Source organism: Eurypyga helias, unplaced genomic scaffold (assembly GCF_000690775.1).
Source record: "Eurypyga helias isolate BGI_N326 unplaced genomic scaffold, ASM69077v1 scaffold14867, whole genome shotgun sequence".
Lineage (NCBI taxonomy): Eukaryota > Metazoa > Chordata > Aves > Eurypygiformes > Eurypygidae > Eurypyga > Eurypyga helias.
In genome coordinates this window covers 1-24,365 of record NW_010262473.1, presented here as the reverse complement: position 1 = coordinate 24,365, position 24,365 = coordinate 1, and the positions used below count along the sequence as shown (strand labels likewise).

The window sequence follows — 24,365 nt, the reverse complement described above, 5'->3', positions numbered from 1 at the left end:
TGGAGGTGGGGGGGTGGGAAAAGTCAGGCTCTCTTAGCAGCAAGAAGTAGTGAAAGCTTGAGTGAAAATGGAAAACCAAAACCAAGAGGTTCCAGGGTTTACTGAAACAAAATTGCAGCGACCAAGGAATTGATTCTTAATGGTGTCTTTTAATTATTAGTATTATTGAATAAAGTCTATTACAGCTTACAACTCTGCCTAACCTGATAATTTCTACTATGACATCTGTCTTGATGTTTTAGCAAGAAGGCCAACATGTTTGCAAGAGTTTGCAAGACACCTGACCACAAAATATACAAATATTCTCCCAGAAAGGATAACGAACTTTATGCAGCAGATTCGGCTGTCCAGTTAGCAATGAAGGACAGCTCTGCATACCACGTAGAATAAAGTTTTGTCCTTGGAACACAGATTCAGCCTCTTACAAGCTATTACAGAGATTTCTTCCTGGAGTTAAAACTCCTATTAAAACTTTGGGGTTTTTGTTCAAATACAATGGAAAGCATTGAGTTTAACGTAGCAGCATCGAGTACTGGATGAACTAATTAATAAAACCAATACAGTTGTCTCAGATTTTAACTGACAGTCTAGCAAAAGTAGGCTCAAGTTTCCCAGTCATTCTGGCCATGAAAACACAAAATCCATGGTTTCCCTTACAGAATAAAATACTGTATAAGTGTCTCTCTGGAAGCATCATTTCAAAATTTCTGAAGCGTGGTGGAAGACAGTAAGACAAACTAACTTATCTCCCACACCAACATAATATTTTCTCCAGTATAAATTTGTGGATATCTCCAAGGCCTCCAAGGTTCCTGGCTGCAGCCAAGTAACAAACTGTTCAGTATCACATTCCAGCAGCTCAGAATACACGCAAGAGTAAGGTGAACATGACATCTGAAAAACATGATTAAATAGCTAACTGGATCTCAAGAAAATGTATTAAAATTATGAACAAGCCATTCTTATTTCAAATGATGTTTGATCTTACTGAAGCTAACAAACCAATTGTTTTACACTACAGGTAGTCAGTCTTGCATTGCTTGCAAGAACACTCCCTTTTTTCAAGAAAAACAGTGAACTTCCTGGTCTTTTGGCAAACAGGAGTGTGACTGTGCAGTTATACTTCTCTAAAGTAGCATACCAACAGTTTTCAACACACTAGGATTCATACTAGGGTATTTGTACAGTGGCAGCGGTTATGATTGATGATATGCAAAGATCTGATCTGTTGCAAAGAGGATGTAGCACAAACCACAAAGGAACTACACACTTCAGCCTGTATTGGGCACCACATAATGAAGACCGCACACTAGAGATCCTGAACATTTTCAGCCAATCTTTTTATTCTGGCAGATTTCGCAACTTTCCTTTGCAGAAATATTCTGCCCTTGAAAGATAACATATCTAGCAACAGCCTACAACAAAGTATCTGCAAATTTCTGGCTGCACACCACGGCCATCTTCCCCTGCCATCATTACAGAACTAAACACAAAATTATTAAAGCTTCCTTGAATCTGCTCACATCACTATTTATTCCAGACTGACTGATGCACAGCATTTTCAAACATGTAATGCTGAAATGCAGAGCACTGCTATTACTCTAACTCACTGCTATTACTAGGTACCTCTGGAAAAGACACACTTGTTTATACCACTTTCAGTTGCTCATGTTAAAATACACAGCATGGTTACATCGTGTGTTTTGCAAAGGCAGAAGAGAGCAAAACTAGAATAGAGGTAGAAAAAAAAAGAAAAAGCTGATTTCTCAATATTGAAGTTTAATACATAGTCCATAATCATATTTCTAGGTACTTTAAATGGACTACAGTCATTTAGTGTGTTAGTGTAGTCTGTATGCCTATGTCCTCGCATATGGCCATTTTAGTCTTCTAATTATCCTTTATGCATCAGGAAAAACTCTAGCCTCTACTTAAAAACATGTGGAGACTTAAAGCTCCCAGAATGTAATTCTAGGGACACGTATGGTGATAAATAACAGACCTACCACAGTTCCAGAGAAAATATGACACCATCATCCAGAGCAATGAAGCTTCTTTTCACTGCATCTTGATCATATTCATCAAACCAGTCTCAAGTAGACTCTTCTACGCATTGCAGGACACATCAAGACTCAACAGATTGAGTCTGCTATACACTATCACTTTTTTTTTAAAAAAAAAGGTTCAAATAAAAACAAAAAAAAATCTACTTGGTAGGGTATATGGCTTCATATAATACAGCCATTACTTATGGAAAATTCTAAATAAATGCATAGCCACATCTTTTTTTCCTTAAAATAACTGGTAGCTAGGACTTTGTACTCCATTTTTATCTTTTGGAAAAGAACAATTAGCAAGCTTCTTGAGCCATGATTTCATGCTTTTAGAACAGATAAAATAGCAGACTCATACATGAGTCTAGCTCCTCTCTCAAACACAGAAACAAACTTCCAGACCAAATTCTAGGAATAATAACTTTCCTTAGAGGTGCCAAATGGAAGCTTTAAAGTACTCCTTATCATAAGTTTAATTATGTTGATTTCTGTTCATAAAGGAGAAGAGTTTCCAGTACACTATATAATGACAAGAAAAACTACTACAGAAGGAATACAAGAATATTCTTAGCGTTTAAAATGTCTTGGAGAGCTCTAGCATGTGTATGATGCAGTCCAAATGGATAATATCAAATCAGTGTTTTAAATGTTTAACACTTCTGTTCACACTACGTATTTGCTCCTCCAGATAATGTATTTTCAGAGTCACAGGATAGCTGAGGTTGGACAGCACCTCTGGTGCCTGCCTAGTCCACTCCCTTGGCTCAGAGCAGGGTCAACAAGAGCATATTGCTAAGGGTCACGTCCACTTGGGTTTTGATTATCTCCAAGGACAGAGATACACAACCTACACAAGCTCTGAGTACAACCTCTTTCACTGTTTGGCCATAGTTCCAAAAAAGGGGGTTTATTACATTTAAATGGAATTTTCTGTATTTCAATTTGTGACGATTGCCCTTCAGTGATGACCACTGAGAAAAGCCTGACTCCAACTTCTTCATTCCCCACATCAGTTATTTATACACACTGATAACATTTGCCCTGAGCCTTCCCTTCCTGAGAAGCTCCAGCTCTCTTGGCCTCTCCCTGTACAACAGATGCTCCAGTCCTTCAGTCACCTTTGGGGTCTTTTGCTGGATTCATTCCAATATGTCCATGCCTTTCTGGTAACCGCGAGACCAGAACTGGACACACTACTCCAGATATGGCTCCAGCGGTGCTGCCCTAAATCTAAAATGGCCAGGCTTTAAATATTACTTTATCTGAAATTCGTTATTCTCTCTCATATTTCAGTTGTTAGAGATAAAAAAAAAACTTTACCATTTTTCATAGTCAGATTATCAGAAATTCAAGTGTTTAGAAAAGTATTTTTTACCTCCTAAAAACATAGAAAAGTAAATTTTACCCTAATCTTTTGAACCAAAAGACAGACTAATTGACAAGTGAGCAAATGAGCCAGCTATCTACAGATCCTCCAAGAGTATGGAGGATTTAACCACAACATTCAATCATAAAAAATAGTCACATTAATCTGGTCAATTATACCAGTTACTGTTTAAAGATACCTAATAAAGTAACAGTCTGACTTCTTTTATTGGAGCTTAATAAAGAATTTGTCCCAGAAGACCAAGAAACAACACAAAGCACATACAAAACTTAAGTGAGCCTAAATATGGTCACAAGATTATCTTTATTAGAAATATTAGGACAGGATTTGTGACTTTTGGCTTTTAGGACCCACATTTTCAAATGTGCAATATCAAGGAAGGCTGTAAACTTATCTTAAAAATTAGGTACTCTTAAAGGTACGTGTTCTTAGAGCTGCAATTTTAAGAAAAGCAGCAAATACCAGTATCCCAAACCTCATAAAATTAGTTAGATGCACTGGAAAACTTAACATGATACAGAACACTGTTACTGAAAGAAAGGCCAAGATGGAATAGAATAGTTTAACTTACATTTGAGTGTTTCTCCAGCATAAGGGATATGTAGTTTAAACCGATCACAGCTAGGTCCAGGGGTCAGGGATGTACAGCTAAAAACAAAGATAAGAGAAGAATGTGCTAAAGTACTTTCAGATGGCAGCAGATGCTAACATTATTCTACAGGGTAGAAATGACTGACATTGTAAAGATAATGCGAATACTAGAAATACTTATCCTTACAATTCTGGTTAAGAAGAAAAGGTGGGAAAGATGCAGAAGGCTCATTCTCTTTTTCATCATCATTCTCACAACAGCAGGAGAAACTTTAGGATCTGTGCCAACAATCCTCATTCCCATTTTAACATAGAAAATATACACATAAAATGCCCAGATTTAAGAGCGTTATCAGACCAGTATCAATTAGTCAGTCAAAGCCATCAAATTCCCTACTTTGTATACAGTTAGGCAGATCACAACTCTCTACCTATGCCACAGTAACATGGTTACATGCTCCCTATCCCTACCATCCAGATACCGGGGATGATCAGTTTTAATACATCAAAATTCAGTCATTTTTACTTAATTTAGCTGTTATTTTTCCCTTGTGGAAAAGTCTCACAGGAAACCTCCAGGTGAGAAAGCTTCAGAATCAGGTATTTGATGCTATGACAACTGAGCATGTAAGTTAATCACATGTCAGCATTTCATATCTCCTGTTTATCTGGAACACTGCAATGGCAGTTGGGTCTCATGGTCATGAGCAAGCATTTTACAAACACAAAAGTTACTGAAAAACTGTTAGTATTTAGGCCTGAGATGATCAACCTTTTCGCACCCTTTATGTCACGTACCAAAATCTTTGCATAACAAAGAACCAAATATCCCAGCTGCAAAAGAGGAAACAGCAACACAAATTGTTTCACTTGCAGGAATAGTCCCTGAAGCTCTGTGGGCTGGTGGTCATGACAGGTCTCCGTAGCAAAAACACTGGAAGCCCTTAGCAGTTCATTGCTTGCCATACGTAGGGATCGTGGTAACCTGGAAGTCTTATTGCCAGCCTAATATCATTGAGAATTATTTATAGTCCCAGGACAAGAGCTACGCTTGATGCAAGCCACATAATGCTCAAAGCTGAAGACTGGCCAAGTCTAGGCAAAAGAGTGAACAGAAAGTAGACAAAGGTAAAGAAATTTGCCTAAACTCATATGTCAGATCACTGATAGAGCTCTAATACAAATGACTTGACAGTATAATGAAACAAGAGATATGCTTACTGGGCTATACACACAGCCAAAAGTAAAATGATGGGTAGGCCAGAAAATAAAAACCCTCTGATTCTACCTTATCAGATACGGCATGGTAACCACTGCAGCTCTATCTGTCTGACTGTAGAAGAGGCATTAGGACAAACGGGGCAATGTTAATTCTCACTAACATACTCAAAATGCTTCAGAGAGCCCCTTCTCTCAGATGCTGCAGTCTCTTTTCTCTAATTTACACATGCAAGTTAAGGAAACCACGTGCAGTAGCTTCAGAGTGCTTTTGTTCAGTGAGCCACATTTATTATTTAATCTAATTTGTGCCCACACGTAGCTTAATCAAAGAGAAGCAGCCACAGAACTGCAGATCAATAAACTTAAATGAAGTTTCCACAAAAATACCAGGAAAGATAAGCAAACCACTTGTGTGCATCTAGAATCTAACAGAGCTACAATTAGCAGCCTACACGGACTCAACGAGAAATACACCACATTTCTTCAGTATCACTACAGAAATTAGATAACTGTCCTTACAAATAAAAGGGAAGAGACAGATGTCCTATCTTCACTTTAGAAAGGTTTTTGCAATGTCTTGTGAGACCACCATGCAAAACAATCTATAGAACCATAGTTCAGATACAAAACTATCAGATACGTGCTGTGCTGACTGGAAAGCAAGTTTCAGAAAAGATTAGTTCACATCTTGCTTCATCCAGGAACAACACACTGACTGGCTTGTCTTCTGGTAGAACACTACTTCCTATTTCACTGAAAAAGTGATGATGGGAAAGAGACGATGTTTATTAAACCTGCTGATGACGCCAACGTGAAAGTGAATGCAGCATGCTGGATGACAGGATGGAAACGTGTTCTGATTTAATGACCTGGACTACTTCTTTTTGAATTACATCTAGGTAGGGCTTAGCAATAGCAGTAAGCATCACCACCTTCACTGGGAATAAAATCCGCTTGAGAATATGAAAGATTGGAGCTCTAGTGCAATAGGAACAAGAGAATATAATTTTTCAAAGATGCACCTTTTCAGTAGGTGAACAGCAAAACAGGAGTGCCTATCACAAGGGTGTTTTAGTGGATGTGGATGAATTCAACAGCTACAGGTATGACAGTATTATTATCTACTTTCAAGTCATTTCTAAGGCTTACATCACATATAAGGCCAATTCTAGGAAGCATACAAAAAAAGAAAGAAAAAATCCTTTGCAAGTTCCAAAACATCTTTGCAACATCAGTTAATATTTAATGGAAGTTTCTTTCAAAGTATCACAGGTCACAGTCTGAGGCACATATTTCAAATACCATGAAAGTAATATTGTTATTAGTTTTTTCAACAAACACAGAATTTTCTGATCCTGCAAATACCCTACAATCTTTTCTTTTAGCACAATGGGCCATTTGGAAATACTTAGGGAAATTATTATATTCTTTAACATTAAAATAAAAGCCTGATTTAATGGTAAATGTCCCTAAAAGCAATACTAAGTATTTTTCCTAGCATATTATACTCCACTAGAGATGTTTTTATTTTTTTAGTCTAGAAGTGATGAAAAGTGACAGTACTCAGTTTTTTGGGGTTTTGGGTTTTTTTTTCCAAATTACTCTGGCTAGACTGCACAAGATACTTCAATAACTGCAACAGGCTGAACAACTAAGCAAAAACCTTACATACATCCATTTAAAAAGAAGCAATTACTTTTTAGTATACAGTAGAAGAACAAAACTCCTACGGAAAATAAGAAATTCAATGCATTTTAGCAGCCTGTGTCACCTTATTTCAACAGAAAGCCACAGATAATGGCCTGAGTATGGACACCTCCTGGTAACACATAGAGCTGCTCATAATTACAAATGTTCTCAACCCAGAACCCTGGGCTCTATCCTCTCCAAAATGTAAGATTTTACAATTACTGATCCTTTTACTTAACATGGTCCACACAAAAGCCACACTGAAAAGGACTGTCTTGACAGGGAATTGACAGAACAGGAATATCTCCTGTTGGAAAGTAATTTCAGAAGCTGACTCCATCTCATGATGAATATATGTGCGATCTCCCTCTTTATTAATGGAAAAAATATTGCACTGGCTTGTATATCTTCATCTAAACAGTCAATATTTTACATAGGAAGGACACAGAAGGAAGAATTAATGCTCTGATGCTCAGAGAATTGATATCAATTAGTCTTCATAAGATGATTAATGTTATACCACAAGATCTCCCGTAACAGCTTCCCTACTAAAATATCAGAGAGACATCAACTCGACAAGTTTCAGGAAAAAGGAAATATGCCTGAATGTATCGCTTAAAACCATGCTACCCTATTCAAAGAAGGTGTGCTGAGACCTACAGATGGAATCAGTCTGGTAGATGGAATCAAATATACAAGAAACCATATCGCTGAGAAAGAGAAGTGCTTGTATTCAGCTTTTAGCTGAGTTCTTTAAGCAAACACAGGAGACGCAAGTTGAGTTGAGATACATTACATCCTTATAAAATACATATTCAAAGTAGGAGACAAGTAGAACATTCCTTTGTTGAGTGTCTGATGCATCTTGCAGTTGGGATTGTCTGTGATCTGTTGGGAAAAGGTTTCTTTCACAGTAAATAAAACGGACAAACTAAACCAGTTCTTATTCAAAGAAGTTCCTGTCAGCACCAGACGCTTACTTAGAACTGCTCAGAATTCTTTACCAGCCACAAAAGGAAATAGGAAAGACGATCCAAAAGAAAAAAGAAGGGGGAGAGGGCAAATATAAAAATAAATAAGTCACTTAGTTTTTCTGCTTGGAATAAGGCATCAGACTACAATGATAGGTATAGTAATAGGTATTTTTCTGCAAAATTAATTCTTCTTCACGGATTATTCTAAAAGCACTTAGAAACACAGTTCTAGTTGACCTTAACATTAAGGGTTTTTCTTAGAACAATATATATCTAATTGACTGTTTATAACTTCTGTTTTCTTCAAACTAAAAAAAAAAAAAAAAAAAATTATCCCCTTTCCTTCTGAGCCATTTTGATATTTTACAGGATTGGAGCCATGATGATAAGGAAGACTGAGACAGCCCTACATTTCAACATGGTCTTCCACATCAATCAGTCTTCTACAACCACCACTTGACAATATTTCTGAGACAAATAGTTTTAAATTACATGGGATCTGGTAAAATCTTATCCAAAAATGGGTTCTATGCCAGCTGAAGGGATCACAATGAAAAAAGAGCTCAACCGTTTACGACCTTAAAGCTTGAAATCTGGAGATGAGTGGTTATTCTATCCCAAGAACTAAAAAGAACCCAAGCAAAACCAACCAAAAAACAAGCCCAAAACCAACAATACTGACTCTCAAACACAAAGCTTTATATACCAAAATTCCAGTTAGAGGTTCACTTTTTATACTACTCCTAAAAATCTGCTGCTTCAAACCATATAAATCCATAGCGAACATCCAGAAATACCAACAGAACTACAACAGCTCTACTGAAAAATATACAATCTCCTTTATATTTCTTCTCTTTTTAATTGGTGGTAAAGTGTATGCTCCAATATTTATGTCAGATTTGATTACTATCAAATTTCTTAATAAAAAAAAGGTATGCAATGTGTTTAGTCATTTGAGTCTTTCTCAGATCATACAGAAGCTTTTCCACCCTTTCTATCTGGACAAATCATCAATGAATGTTACTGTTCAATACCAAATATAAATTAGACTAAGAATTTTAGTCACTATGATTTCAGGAACTTAATACTGAGACTGCCTAACCTAAATAGCCAGAGATGCAAAAGTTTCTTTCATCTCATGCTTGGGCTGCTACACTTGCAGTTCTTGAGGATAAGAGACAACTATTTTTGTTCACCAGGCTGTTGATGTAGAAGACAAGAAAGCTGTGTGCAGCATCAGAGATACCCTGATGGAGAACACTGCTAAAAAAACCCACACACACACAAATAAAAAGAGCAATGCTACAAAGAAAGTTCTGACCACTGACTGCATGCCCAACCCTTCCCAGTTCTAATATACCTACTGTGTGTTTCTAATTACCCCTGTATATGCCATATAAAGATACTGGTAGAGAAAATGGAGGTCAAGTTCCTTTCATAAGACAAGAGGCTAAAGAAGAAAATTAGTATTATTTTAGTAATGATGAGACACGATTCAGTCAAGGCTTTAGAGGCTGAAGATTGTGTCAGCAAGAGTCAAATATAATTCAGAGGCAGACAGGTAAATCCCAAATTACTAATAAGAGACAGCAAACTCAAAACTCCACCCAAAAGCCTTATTGGGGCATTTGCTAAGAAAAACTCCTCAATGTTTAACTCAAGTAGAACAGCCTATGTTGATGCCTTTAAATTCTGCTTTTCTCCCATTTTTGTAGACAGAAATCTGCTCCAGTGTTCCTTGAAGACACAATATTTCATCCTATTTAATTAAGAATTAATTGCAGAATTCACAACAGATGGGTAAGTCATCTAGAGGCAATAAGAATAATTAAAGTGTATGGAGGGGGGAGGAGAGTGGAAGGAAGGCCAGCAGGTGACAGGTTTTTTGCAAGGATCATGAAACAGAAAAATGGTGAAAATTGTGTTTTAGAGAGCTGACACTGATAGTCAAAACCTGTATGATAATGCAGCTTCCTGCAATGGTTCATAAAAGCATTACAGGCTCCCAGAGGCCTGCAAATACACAAGCGAAGTACTGAGCAGCTGCTGGTGAAAACCGACAGATCCAACCAAAATTCTGTCAATCAGGCAAAGTTTCAAATGGGAGAAATACTCTAGTCAACCAATTTTCATCTTCAGTTCCCCTTCCTTATACAGACGTATGTATTACACATGAGCGAGACGGACTTGCACTTAAGAGACAGACGCACACCATTGCTTTTGGGTAATAACAATCCAGTTACATTTGGAGTGATTGCTTCTTACATACATATTTTAATTAAAATACTAGAATCCGAAAACCAAATCATAATTATTCCACAGAACTTTCTAAAAGATAGACCCACTGTTTTCATAAAACTTATTTGTACCCTAGCTGGTTTCTTCAAACTTAGTATGAAATTAAACTATACACAAAGGCTACTTTTGGTATTGCAATATTGATGATGTTGGGTTTTAATACTTTTAGTACGGCTGTTACTCCATAATTGCAAAAGCATTTCAATCCATAGTGAACAACTGTCAAACTCCAAGGTGTCTCCAGGTATGTCAACTATATCCCCAACAAAAACTTGACCAGCAGCACCTGGGAGTGCTGATTTTCCTAAACTATGTTTTCTTGAATGAATGTCATAGTACTAGCTGGAACTTTTAGAAAGGTGAGGGATGCTAGCCAGAACATTTACCCTAGGAAAACAACCCCTCACTCTCCTTCTGCACCCATAGGCAGATTTGCATTTTTTAAAAGGTAAAGTTCAAACCACTATTTGAAATTAAATCAACTGCTAGCAACCTGTTTTCACTAGAAACACTCTACAAAAGCATCTAATGACAACTGTCATTAGCGTAACAGTTGTATCTTAACAGAAAATGTGATTTTCCTTAATATGAGTGAGAGTTTGCCAAAGCAGATGTTGCAGGTGGGGAGAGCTCTGGGCCTGCATCTAGGACTGCAAATCTCCTTCACATCTGCCCCAATCTTGTGGCAGATGCCCTGCAATCTCTTAAAGTACGGCTGTCTCTGCTGGAGGCAGACATCCAGCCCACCCTCCATGGGGGAAACAGAGGAAGCACACGTATATATTCTGCAGTCATTCCGAGAACTCCTACATTAAATGAAAGCACATACAAACCCCACGATTGTGGTATTTTTTAGCATCACAAACTCCCTGTTCATTTAGCCTAGGAACGCTGATTTTACAACAGCACTTTTCCAGTCACAACCGTAGGATGGGTTGGGAAGGGCCACCACAAATAGGAATATGAAGGCAGAGCTGATAAGCAACACATCTGATATACTTGCAAGCGTACTTGAAAAAAGCCTCAGAAGAACAAACTATCCCAAAAGTTTCCATTCGTAAAATCCCTACAGTTCAGGGCAGGAGCTCATTATTACTGGGTCTCAAACAGGATATTATGATACAAATTAAGAAAACTAATTAACAACTGAGAAAGGAAAGTTTTCAACAAAACGTGCTTTACAAACAACTCTTACAATCAAACTGATTACCTTTGTAAGCAAGATCTTTTATACGTGCAGTTAATTGCCTGTAACTTCCTTTAACAATTACACATGGCACAAATACTCCCCAGAAGAAAAGCACAGAAACACAGATATTTGAATGAAGGAGTGACTGAAAAATTAACAGAAACAAGAAAATTGCAATGGGATAGCACTTGTAAAGCGCACTCCAGTAGGCTATGTTTTGATAAATAAACTAGTGAATTCACAATATCATAAACTACCTTTCTGTCACATGTTCAGGCAAGGAAAAGGCTCTATTTCATTATATTGTAAGATCAGCTATATCCCAGGTCCTTGGAACTCATAAGCAAAATTTTGCTTATTAGTCTTACAAGAAGAGTAAGAGGGAGTGGCAGATGCAGCCTTTGGATTTACTTCACCTCCTTCCTCTCCTGTCAAGTCCTGTTTCTTATTTTCAAAACTGCCATGCAGTTATTTATTAATTTGTAATTAGTTAGAATGTAATAATCTCTCATATTCTACTGTCCAATAATGTGATTTCAATTTCTGAAGGAAAAAAAAAATCAGACAAGGAACATTTTTGCTTTTAGATTACTCTAAAAGAGAACCATTCTTTGCCAAGTATGAAATTACAGCCCACCACCTGGAGTTTCAGATCCTTTCTGTGTTCACAGAAAGAGCATATTCATACAGAAACTTACAACAGCTAAGCTATTATAAACATAAGATTTAATAATAATTCATTTAATGTTGTTCCCAATACCTCCTGTAGTAGCCATAACGACTCACAACTTATTTTTTAAGTAATTTATTTCACACCATAGAACTGTTTAGTTTACTGGAAAACGTAATGAATTGGTATCAGGAAAAAAGCCATAAGGGCTGAAAGCACAGTCCGTGTTTATGTATTTTCCCCCTCTAACAAACTAACTAAACAAGGTTAGGAGGGGTCCAGTGATCTTATGTCTTTTCACGTTTTCTTTTAAAGTCTTCTTCTAGTTAAAGATTTATAGAGCTTTCCCATCACACATCTAATTATTTGATTTCTTAATCTTATAAACTCTCATAAGAAATTTATGTTAATACAATGACCACAAATTTGCTTCTTTGGATATGAAAGTTAGATCAAGCAAGGATCACCACATTTTTAACATAATTACATAGCTTTCTGTTGCATACACATTTAAAAGGGTTACTTCAAATTGTGTATATTCATATAAAAAAAACCACAGGACTGGAGACACAGCAGAATACCTAAGATGACATACAAATAAAAATATCAGCAGTTCTCCTATTTCTAGTATTATTTTAGATTAATTACAACATTAAAGATACACAACAGACTGAAAAGACAGGAAAATCCAAACCATATACAAAATTACAACAGCACCCTGTGGAACAGGACCTGCAGAAAACAAGTCCCATGTAGCTTCACGCTACATTTTTCTCCAGGAAGTCTGGCTCAAGAACCTCTCACCTCTCCTTGTCTTTCTCTGCCTTCTCGTTCCCTCCTTAATTCCCTTAATTTGCAGCCACCTCAGCTGTGCTAATACTATTTTCAAGGCTACACAATAAAGCATAAAATAAAAAGGGGTAACGTGTTTAAATTGAAAGCGGGGAGGTTTAGATTGGATATCAGGAAGAAGTTCTTCCCAGAGAGGGTGGTGAGGCACTGGAACAGGTTGCCCAGAGAAGCTGTGGATGCCCCATCCCTGGAAGTGTTCAAGGCCAGCCTAGATGAGGCTTTGTGCAACCTGGTCTAGTGGAAGGTGTCCTTGCCCTTCCAACCTAAACCATTCTGTGATTCTATGAAAATTAGCCATCGCCCTCTCCATTGTCACATCTAGCTATACCTAAAGAAAGAAGTTCCATGCATCCTCTTCTAGGTGACAGTCTTCATACCACTTCCAGCACCTCACCTACACCAAGGTCTCCTCCCTCCTGCATCTATCTAATGAAACTGAAAGTTACCAACATGTAACAGGTTAAAACTAAAACATCAGAAGTCATATGGAAGATATTATACCACATAAAAGCAATCATTTCCTTGGAGATTTTACGTGTCCTCATTGCCTGTAAATGGTTTGCAGTTGGCCTGAAATCCTATCCCTTTTATAGCATTTAAGTTAAGGCTTATGACTAAGATTTATGGCAGCTTGAAAAACAGGACAGATAGTCAGCTATCTGTTAGTTCAAAAGATAATCATTACAGAAGAATTCTTAACAAAGAACATGAAACATTGTACTATTCCCCCCTTCCACCTCTCCTAAAAAAAAAAAAAAAACCATGGCTGAAGTGTACAACAAACTGTAAAACAACTTTTACTCAAGAGATTGAAACCAACGTTGTAGCAGAGGAGGTCGAAAAAAGAGAAAGAATAACATGGGAGACATGTTGAAAGGTCACTGGTAACCCCCACTATAAACAAGAATAATCCAAACAAGTTTTTCTATCGAACAGAGAAAGAACTGAACATCCAAAACAGAACAAGAGGTACTATGTCCCATTTTTGGTTTAAAAGTACTGTTTCAGTGATGATTAGGAATAGGGGGTTTTTTTTTAGAAAAATATAATTTTAGAGGGTTTTATATTGGGCTATTTTTGCCTCTTCTCCGTAATGGAATTCTGCAATTTCCTTTATCTCAATTTCATAGGAATTCTTTTATCTTACGATAATAAAAATACTCAGTCCTAGCTGTTTAATTTTATTCTTTCAGCCATATACCACAGATTACGAAGAAAAGAACCTGTGGTCTACACTGCAGGGTGGTTTGCCTCAGACATACGAATTCCCCTCCATCAGGAAAGACAAAATAATTATGTTCCCTTTTATCAGCTTCTACTTTCCTATGAATTACTTCGGAGGTTTACCTTTACCTCAAAGACTGAATTCAGTATCTTCAATAAAGATATTAATTTCAAAAGCAAACAAACTCTGATCATTTACACTTACAGTTCTAAGAACTCTTTTCAGATGCTCACTTCCAGTTGGGTAATAGTTGTTTCAAGTTATGTCAACACTGTGCAGTGCAGTGGTAAGTAAATGCCTAAGCTAAGGAAAGAAACAGATTAAAATAGCTCAGGCACAGCACTGCATTGGTGTAGTTATTCTGTTTCCAGTTGAATCTGAGGTACTAAAAGAATCCTGCAAATTCAGTGGTGGACAGATTACGTGAACAGTCAGAAAAATTCATTTCTCCATTGGTCAGATGAAAGAGCACCATGACTGATGATTCAAGAGATCCCAAAACATTTATAAGGGTGCATCTAAAAGGGCAGCAATACAGAGATATCAACCGAAGTGCTAACAAGAGAGACTCCTATGACAATGAAACTTCCTCTGAAAGTTTTTACATAGGCCTACATTGAGAACAATTACAAGAAAAGGCCTGTACAATTTTTTGGCTTCACACACCATTAAGGAAGGATTGTGTAGTTAGAAAATAGTGTACAGATTCTCTTTTCAGTAATTAATGGTTTGCTTCTTTTCTTATCACTGACTCTCAGAAGTAGCACACTAGAATACAAGTAGTACTATTCCCCTTGATTTCTGTTGGCTGTAAGACAAACGTGGTAGAATCAGATCTTAAACACTGTTGCACACCAGTCTGTCAAGGTCCAGCCTCTGCTCCTCTCCCATGCTTTGAAAGCCCCTAAGCTCATCAGACAATGACTGCAGCAGGCTAAAGCAAAAAATCATCATCTTTTGCTTCAGCTTCATCACAAGCGTACATGAGCTATTTAATGGTATGCCATATATGCATATGAGAGGGTTGGGCATAGACGAAGTGTAATTGCATATGTGAGGCTGGAAAAATTTACTGACCAGCTACCCAGGAATATATTCTTCACTGCTCAGCAAAAAAATTAAAAGCCAGTTGTTCTCAGTTTCTAGTGAAATGTAATATGCATCCAAGATCTGTGGTATGCTACAGATCTCTCCATCTTGCATTAAACAAACGCTATATCTGTGTGATGCAAGAGCTTGGAGAAGGGGGAGAAATTGGACCAGGTACCCAATTATTAGATTTTTGGCTATCTTTACAACAAAAAATAAAGCCTTAGGATTTTTTTTTCTCCCGCAGTGACACACAATGCAAAGAAGTAAGACAGACGTCTGTTACAACAGCAGAAAGTCCTGGACAACGACCTTTTCAAATCCTTCTTTTACTCCTAGCACTGAGAACTGACCAACACACACTACATTTGTACCTGAACAACTTCAAGCACCTTGTTTAAAACTGGTGTAAAGAAAACGCCAAACTCTGCGGAAAATATTGACAAACCATTACCAAGTGTGTGCACTACACTCAGACCTTTATCAGACTGGAGTTTTGCCTTCGTTTTTTCAACAATCGGAAACAAATGAAGGAGAGAGCAATCTTGAGGACAGTCTTTATGGACCAAAACAGAAAAAATGCAGTTTTAATTCCCCAATGCTACTCCACAGCAACAACACCCCCATTGTCCCATCAGAGCTTCAACCTGTTAAATTTTGCTTGAGTGACAACAAGCTACTAGTAATAAGATTCTCTGTAGTGAAGAAATAGATTTCTTATCAGAAACTGGAATGAAACTACCCACTCTGTGCAAAAGTAATAGTTCATGACTTAGCCGATAGAGCAGTAAAGGACTCAAGACCATACCTCTCGTAGAACTGCCACATCCTTTCAAGCATACATTTTACTCAGAACATAATTATTTTCTAAAATAGCTTTTTCACAGTAATTGTGGTCAGAAGAGTCAGTCTCACGGAACTTCATACATCAACTAAACGCATCTTAAAAAAAAACCTATCTATACATATCAATGTGAATGATGGAATGTGAACCTTCCTCAAGTAACTGAAGTAGAATCTTTCATTTTAAATTAATCAAAAGCAAACGATCAAGCAAAAGCCTTACATAACTACTATAGTACTGTAATAGTATTTCATAGTTAAAAAATAACATTATTTCATGACATACTCACATAAAATGCATATTTACTTTGAAAGGGGAAATGCCCAAAAGAAAAGGAAATACCAAAGCATATTGCAGTCTACTTGATAACACAAAAAAGTAAATCATCACTGCTCACTAGGAAGCAGGGCAATAAAGCTATAAATATCTTATTACAGCTTGATTGTAAATCTGGATGTTAAAACCTCCTCCAGATAGTAGTACATTCTTTTGTCCACTCTTCGTACAGTTGTCTTTCAGGGACATAACTAACTGTAAACATCGCTGAGTATCAAACAAAGACAGAAATCAACAGTGAATCAGTCAGGTGCAAAGAACTGAATACCAACATGGCTTACTACTAATCAGTTACATAAAAATTCCACAATTAATCTCCTCAATATGGAAAAGTATAACCAAACAAGTATGAAATTTGAAATTTTGTTATGAGTGGATATCCAAAAAAATAGAATCTTAATATATGCAGCTTTAAATCACTGTATTCATTTTGAAATTCTGCCTGGTGCAACACATCAAAGTAATTAAAAAAAAACAACAAAGTTTGTTGTGTAAGAATAGGCTTGCAGCATAATTCGAAGCTCAAGCACGGGCCCTGATGAACGAGGGAAAAAAATAGTTCTCGAAGGCAATGACCACCACAGATGTATTTTTCACTATTCTAACACACCACAGGAAAAGCAGCAGACTCTTAAATAATTGGCTTCTACATTACACAATCATTAAATACCCTTCACATAGAAAAATGCCCTCTATTTCTAAATCTACCTAATAACCACTCTTCCCTATTCAACATCTTCCCATGATCCTATGTATAAATGATAAGAAAAACTTCTTAGCCACAATTCAATTGGTTATGAGTAGATTTTAATATCTCATTAAGATGGGTCATTATTTCAAAGATATGCCACTGGAGATTAACTGAATGATACAATATATGACACTGACTCAGTTGGCAGCAATATTTTCTTTGGGTCCAGAAGAATGTAATATCCTATGAAATAGTTAAAATGCTTCAATTCTCTCTGTCATCTCAAAGAATGTCTTTTACTAAATGCAGCAGCAATGCTTGCCAGGGTTTTCTTATCGCCAGAATCAACGCTGCTAAAGGTGTTGCATTTCAGATGTGACCTAACACACAGGTTCTATTTTTGTTCACTGTGGAGCCTGCAATAGCTCTGCAGAGCTTGGTCACCCAACTTTTTATTACTGTTCCTATTGAAGAGTTTCCTGTGATGCCATATTGCTGAGCTCAGTTCAGGGGTACTCACATTTCTTCTCTCACTCTGCATCAGTGGTAGCCATGTAATTCCTATAAGGTCCTACTCACAGATGTAGATGTATGTAAGTGTCTGATGAGACTGGTACTGTCTTAATAGGTTTGTAAAACACACTGACATTACAGAACTGTAACATATTATTAGAAAACATTTACATACTCAAAGACTCCAAAACAATAGGACTTCCTTACTATGGCATATTTTCCTCCCACACTTGCAAGCAAAGCAAATTAACATATCAGCATACTTCATAATTTTAATCTAACATCAGCTCTTTAATACAGTTTACAAAACACAAAAAAAATAAGTAGTCACCAATAAGTTAGAACAAGTGCAAAATAAGTTCCTTACTAAAATCATGGAATCATAGAATGGTTTGGGTTGGAAGGGACCTTAAAGACCACCTAGCTCCAACCCCCTGCCATGGGCAGGGACACCTTCCACTAGACCAGGTTGCTCAAAGCCTCGTCCAGCCTGGCCTTGCAGACAGCCAGGGATGGGGCATCCACAGCTTCTCTGGGCAACCTGTTCCAGTGCCTCACCACCCTCTCTGTGAAGAACTTCTTCCTGACATCCAATCTAAATTCCCCCTTTCAATTTAAACCCATTCCCCCTTGTCCTGTCACTACAGGCCCTTGTAAAAAGTGCCCCCCCCCAGCTTTCTTGTAGCCCCCTTCAGGTACTGGAAGGTGCTATAATGCCTCTCAATTAAAGGCTTAATATGTTTGCCATTTCCAAATCAAAATCAACTGACATGATACGCTAGAAACCTGGAACTTGATCTTTCAGTGGAGAAACAAAAGGGAAATTCCTTCTACTTTTGAGCAGAGAATGTCAAAACCAAGCCTCTGAATGGGCAAGGTCTTGGAGATATTACTGTATTCAGTTCATTAACATTATTCCCTGTTGACCACAGCTCCAGCTTCTAAAACCTAAGAAATGAGAATGGATAGATCTTCGGTTTATACATTTTGTTTTGTTATACATTGTAAAAGGCTGGTTTGTCATGGAAGCAGAGTAACTATAGTAACCCTCAATCAGAGTAACAGTGTGGTAAATGCAATGCAGCTCCTCCCACTGACCCAGAAGCTTCCAGACGCTTCTGTTTTCAAAGTTAGCAGCTATTGAGATGATTACCTTAAGTATTTAACATCTTAAAGGTTATAGTAAATTGTGTTTATTTTATTCTTAAGAAATTTTCCACACAACACACCAGTTAAATCATGAAATATTTGCATGCTGTCTAATAAACTCAAGCTAGGCTATGGAAGAAATGTGTTTACAACCCCTTTCATGTGTCAATAAACGTACAATCACTATTCAAAAGCAAAGATTCTGAACCGATAGTACTTACAGATTGTCATATTCATTTGAGATCAAGAACTGGGTTTAATCTAGCACCTCTTCCTCCTCACCTTCCTGTTCCACTTTAAGTTTAAACCTGATTCAGCCCCATTGAAACTGAAAGGAGTTTTGCAATTAATGTCCTGAACCTCATCCCCGTTACTCTAACAACTGTTCTTCTCACGTTCCTCCTGTTTATGTCCATCTTATATATCCTTATACTTCTGTTTCTTCACGTGGATATCACCTACATTTGTGCCTGCCTGCTCTTTCCTCTGCACTGTCATTTCTCTCTTCAAAACAGCTTAACGAAAGTGAAAGTATACAAGGATCTAAATAATCCCATGATGTGATGATAGGGGAGTAGAGTAGACCAATGGTTTTCAATCCATTTTTGGACTCTCAGAGCCCTACAGAGTTTTCCTTTACAGACAGTATCCAGCAACAAATTCAAATCTACTAACAATCCAGTGGCTTGGGAATTTTGTTATTAATCAACTGACATGAGCCTCTCAAAAACACTCTGTGAAGTCCCAAAGGTTCCTATACCAAAGGTTAAAGACCACTGACCTGTATCTTGAGTTATGGAAGGGACTTCTCTGTAATTCTGTGATGCACCCATCTTATGTTAACTAATTTTACACTGTTTACCTGTTCAGTGACATCACAAAGCACTAAATCACAAAGAACTTGGTATTCCAGACTGATGTGTAAATTGAAAATTTTCTATGAGAAATAAACTAACAATTACTTATGTGTAACAAACAATAAAAATCTTTCCTAAAAACCCACATGCAGGAAATTTAGATTTTTAAATAATATATTGCTAGCACTTGCACATAGCTGAGTCTGTGCCTTTAAGCAAGATATGGGACAACCTCTGCCAGGGGCTGTACTCACATTGTCGACTCCATCTTCAACACAGTAACTCTACAGTTTGAGCCACTGGCTTTGGATGACAGGTGCAGTTGGGGGCAGTTTTTATTTTTTTAAAGAATAAACTCTTGGAAAACACTCAGGATTTATTAAGCTCTCAGTAAGATCACTGAAAACTTTAGACACATGAAGAATACGACTGAAAAAAGTCAGCTAGAAAACACCATTATATATTATTTTAAAGGCAGGCAGGATAAGCATTCAGTGGGCAGAGAGCAAAAACCTTATGTATCTCCCAACAAGCTGACACCTTCACCACCAGACTACAGCCGTGTCTTCTCTTTGGCTTTTTTTGTACTCCCTTCTCTCAGATTCAATAGGAGAAATGTAAGATACCTCCCGTCTCAGCCTTCCTAGAAGGCTAGTTCAACAGAAAGCAACGTGTAGCGTGAAATGATAGCAGCAGATGCCTAACGGCTCAGGTTGTCTCACATAACTTCCAAGACCAATGCCAAGCCAGACAACACTAATCACAAAGTTAAAGCTTCTTAGACCTCCAAGTAAATCTGTACTCTTTCACAGCACCCTAAAGGGAGAGAATGGTTCCTTTCAAACTAACCCTAGAATTCACACCTCCTTCCTGGAAAGGCACTGTAACTACCAGAAAAGTACCTCCCAAACTATCCATGAAACCACAATAAAGCAGCCTACAGAAGCATATTAAACAAAGTTTTCAGCAGAACAAAATTTTAAACAACAGTGATTTGTGACGCTTCTCAACATCTATTGGCTTATGCTATCATTCAAAATTATACACAAAGCAGCAGTTTGTACAAAAGTGGTGAATAAGACACCATAAGCTAAAGAAATTTCAGGCTCTGAACTCAGTACCAAATGAAAATCCAAATCAGGGATGCTGTTAGACACCCAAATCTCAAAGAATAAAGCAATATCTTAGGTATTCTTTTATCAGCCACCTTGGAGTCTCTCCTCTCTGCACAACACCTAAAGTAAACCCTGCTTTTAGCATTTCACTTCCATCGTGTATTAATACAGAGGTTACACACCAGAGTTCCTTTGTACATGTGGATCCCAAACGCTATTACTATCCAAAAACCATCACAAAGGCCTCTGGAATTAAAAATAAAAGGAGTAGCTTGACCTCATTCAAACATTTGGTCCTACAATACTTAAGTATAGCCTTAATGTACTGATCCTGAGGGAGGTCAGATAAAGGAAAAGGTTTTTTTTTTTTCTTATTTAGCATATTCATGACTATAGGTAAGGTCACACAAATTTATCTTCCAGGTTTTTAATCTACAGAAAAGATCCAGTAAGCAAGTGATAAACAACAGGAAAAAGTGTTTATAACTATCTCACTGCTAGAAAACAGCACTGTCAAGTGGCAGCGATTAAAGTGTCTTAACAAGATTATTATTGCCAACAATATGACAAATTAAGTCTCCCAAACTACAAAATGGTAGTAAGACAAAAAATAATCTCTCCAATATGTCAGCTCCAGATATACCGGAAATGATGAAACACAGAAGAACCTAGGAAAAATCCATCCTGAGAAGATAACTGTGAGAGGCTGGGTATTCTTTTTGGATGGGGAACTCACCCAGATTTCAAGTCTGTAATCCGTAAACAATTAGTAGCATCCAGTCCTACTTTTCCATTTCTGACCACGCTGGAAATGAAGGGTGAGAGCGCTGGAGAAATTCTGTTCAAGGCAACTTCAGGTGACATTTTAGTACGTTCCTCTTTCCTTCTGTCTCGAGCTGCACAGGGATAGTAAGGGAGAAAAAAATGTAATCAGAAAAGACCCTACTTATTTGCTGTACCTTCACATGCACTCTGCAAACATTGAAGGAAAAAAGCTAAGCACACAAACAATCAGGAATGTGGAATAACTGAAGTGTGCACAGGTTTATAAAGAAAAAAACAGGTGATTTTTTCTTTCCTACCTCTGCAACATTCAATGAAGACCATTTACTCAACGTCAACTTAAAAACTGACTTATGTCCTAGACTCCTTTAATTAACATCCTGTGCCTACGAGAAAAGGGAATAAAATTGAGGTCCATGCTGACACTTGACAGCGTAGCCGTTCGTAAGCATTTCTATCAGGAGTCTGTAGCTCACAAGCCACATTTGTTCTGCTTCCCCTGAAATCAATGGGACATACATTACTGATTGCAGTGGGACTAAAGGTTTGATGATCTCTCCGTACTCTCACTTGTAATTTTTAATACCACTAGTGTAATCATACTCAGCGCTGCTTTTACATTACTCATTAGGTAGCTCCTTACAGCATTTCAGGATGCCTTTTGAAGGCTAACACTGCCGTTCTCTCAGAACTATCACCATACTCTTTGAAAGGCATCCTCATTCACAAAGCAGATCAGGAAGATGATGTACACACGTTTTAAGCACGGCTTTTTTCAGAAGTGCTTGCAATTGCATGATGTTATGCTAAATCAGTTAGACCTGTAAGTTAGCACACTAAGAACCTGCTGAAATGCAGAAACTGAGCATGCACATATTTTAACTCCCTGCACCACAAAAATGCAAGGGTTTGTGGACGACAGCAGACTGTGGTAGAAGTGGAAGAAAAGAAGGGTAAGTAACCTCTTAAAATGCTAGCTTAACGTCTTCTATCATATTCTTACACAGAGTTCCAGGTGAAAATGAAGTGAACTTTGCAGTTGCAGAAAACAAAGCCATAAATGACTCAAGATAACATAAACATGTTACTAACAAGCAGGGCAGAACTCAAACTCTGACCGTTAGAATATATTTTCAAAACCATCCATTTAATTGAAAAACACCAATACATACTGTATTTACTTCCTTACGGAACACTGCATATGGACTGCTGTATTAATGTGCTCTGTAGAGTGTGAACAACTCAAGGCAACAGTTGTCATTTTCTGTTGATTCTAGCACTGTTTACACGCGTTAGTTGGTAACTAATGGATATTCTACAAACCCCTAATTCCCCGTAACTGGTAGCAACATTAAAGTTACACATTTTTTTCTCATGAAAGTCATTCACACTGAAGTATTACGGAACAATGTTCATGGAAGAGTATCCTAGCTATTCTGAATGCATCTGTGTAAAGGAAAGGCCAGGCACTTTGGCAAACAAAACAACTAATAAAGTAAGACTTCCTTAAACCAGTAATTATCTTTAATACACTGGTTCTTACATTTCATGGCAGCAAACAAGCTGAAGACTAAATATCCACGTTGTAACATACAACATGTTCTTTCCATATGTATGAGTTGTCGTCATTGACAATGGGCTATAAATTCAATTTTCTTAGCAAACACCTACAGCAATTTGAGATACTACCTTGTTTGTTACTTTTCTACCAAAAATTGTTGCTAACTCACACTTAGTCTTTCCTCAAAGTAACTGAGAGAACACAAGCCCATACCTGACCTACTTCAACGCAAAGTCCAATGGCTTAGCTTGAACAGCTAATTAAAATGAGTTTAAACTATGTCACTTTGCAGAAGAGTAGCTAAAACAGGGCACACGTTTCCACCTGCCAGCTCTGCTGTAGCAAGAGTAACTTCAAGCAGAGGGGCAGCTGGACTGATGAAGGTAAGAACTTCTCAAACCATGAAAAACATGCTGATAAACAAGCTATCCTTCTAGCAACCATACACAAAGATCACAGAATTGCTTCTGATAATGACACGTTTTAAGGGGACTGTGTTACGAGGGTAGCATTGTGAGATGCAAGAGATACACGTAGAGATCAAAGTTGAACAGAGGCACCTTCCAAAAGGAGCTGCAGGATGAGAGTCCTAATCTTTTTGTCAGTAAAATACGCAGATATTGTCAAAACAAGATGTAAATGACTACTCGGCTTTTTTCCTGGTTTTATTGCATCATTTCTTTAAAATCCACAATACCTTCTAAATAACAGGTTAGATGCACAATATTAAAGGGTTGCTATCAATTAAACTAACTGATTTATTTTGTAAACAAAGGTCTTTTCAAACTTCAACATAACTAGTACCATTTTTCTAAGTTTCAGTCGTCATACACCTATTTTTTCCCCAGCCTGATTTTCCCACAGTACTGGAAACAGAACACAAACAAACTGGTGGGAATTAACAAAAACAAAAATTCACCAGACTGTTTCCCTCCCCAAACAAAACGTTTGAAAGACGTAAACAAACTAATAGTTGAATCCTTCTGAGGGTGATCAGCCTACTATTACGACTTGAGGCAAATTTAACACAGCCTTCACAGCAACCATAAAATCCCAGGCAACAGAGTAAGCCGGGGTGCGAGACACTGTTCCCCCACCACCGCTAAGGCCACCCTGGGCATCAAGTGAGGCTGCAAGAAGGCCAAGGTAAATCGGGTGGTGGAGGCCCTGAAGTGCGAGGGAGCCTGTCCTGCCTAGCACTCTCGGCCCGGCCGTCGGCAACCCGGTTCTGTGGTTTTCACTGAGGGCGGCAGTAACAGGTGTCAGCGTGAGGGGAA

General features: G+C 37.7%; 1 protein-coding gene across 1 annotated transcript in view; it reads right to left on the bottom strand.

The window, feature by feature from the left end:
- Positions 1-21,632, bottom strand: part of BRE (brain and reproductive organ-expressed (TNFRSF1A modulator)) — a 165,993-nt gene extending 144,361 nt beyond the window's left edge. The window contains exons 1-2 of the mRNA XM_010155743.1: positions 21,481-21,632; positions 4,013-4,089 (exon numbers count right to left, since the gene is read on the bottom strand). Of these exons, the coding sequence (XP_010154045.1) occupies positions 4,013-4,089; positions 21,481-21,608 (205 nt within the window). The 5' untranslated portion in view covers positions 21,609-21,632. The remainder of the gene's footprint in view (positions 1-4,012; positions 4,090-21,480) is intronic.
- Positions 21,633-24,365: the final 2,733 nt, after the last annotated feature.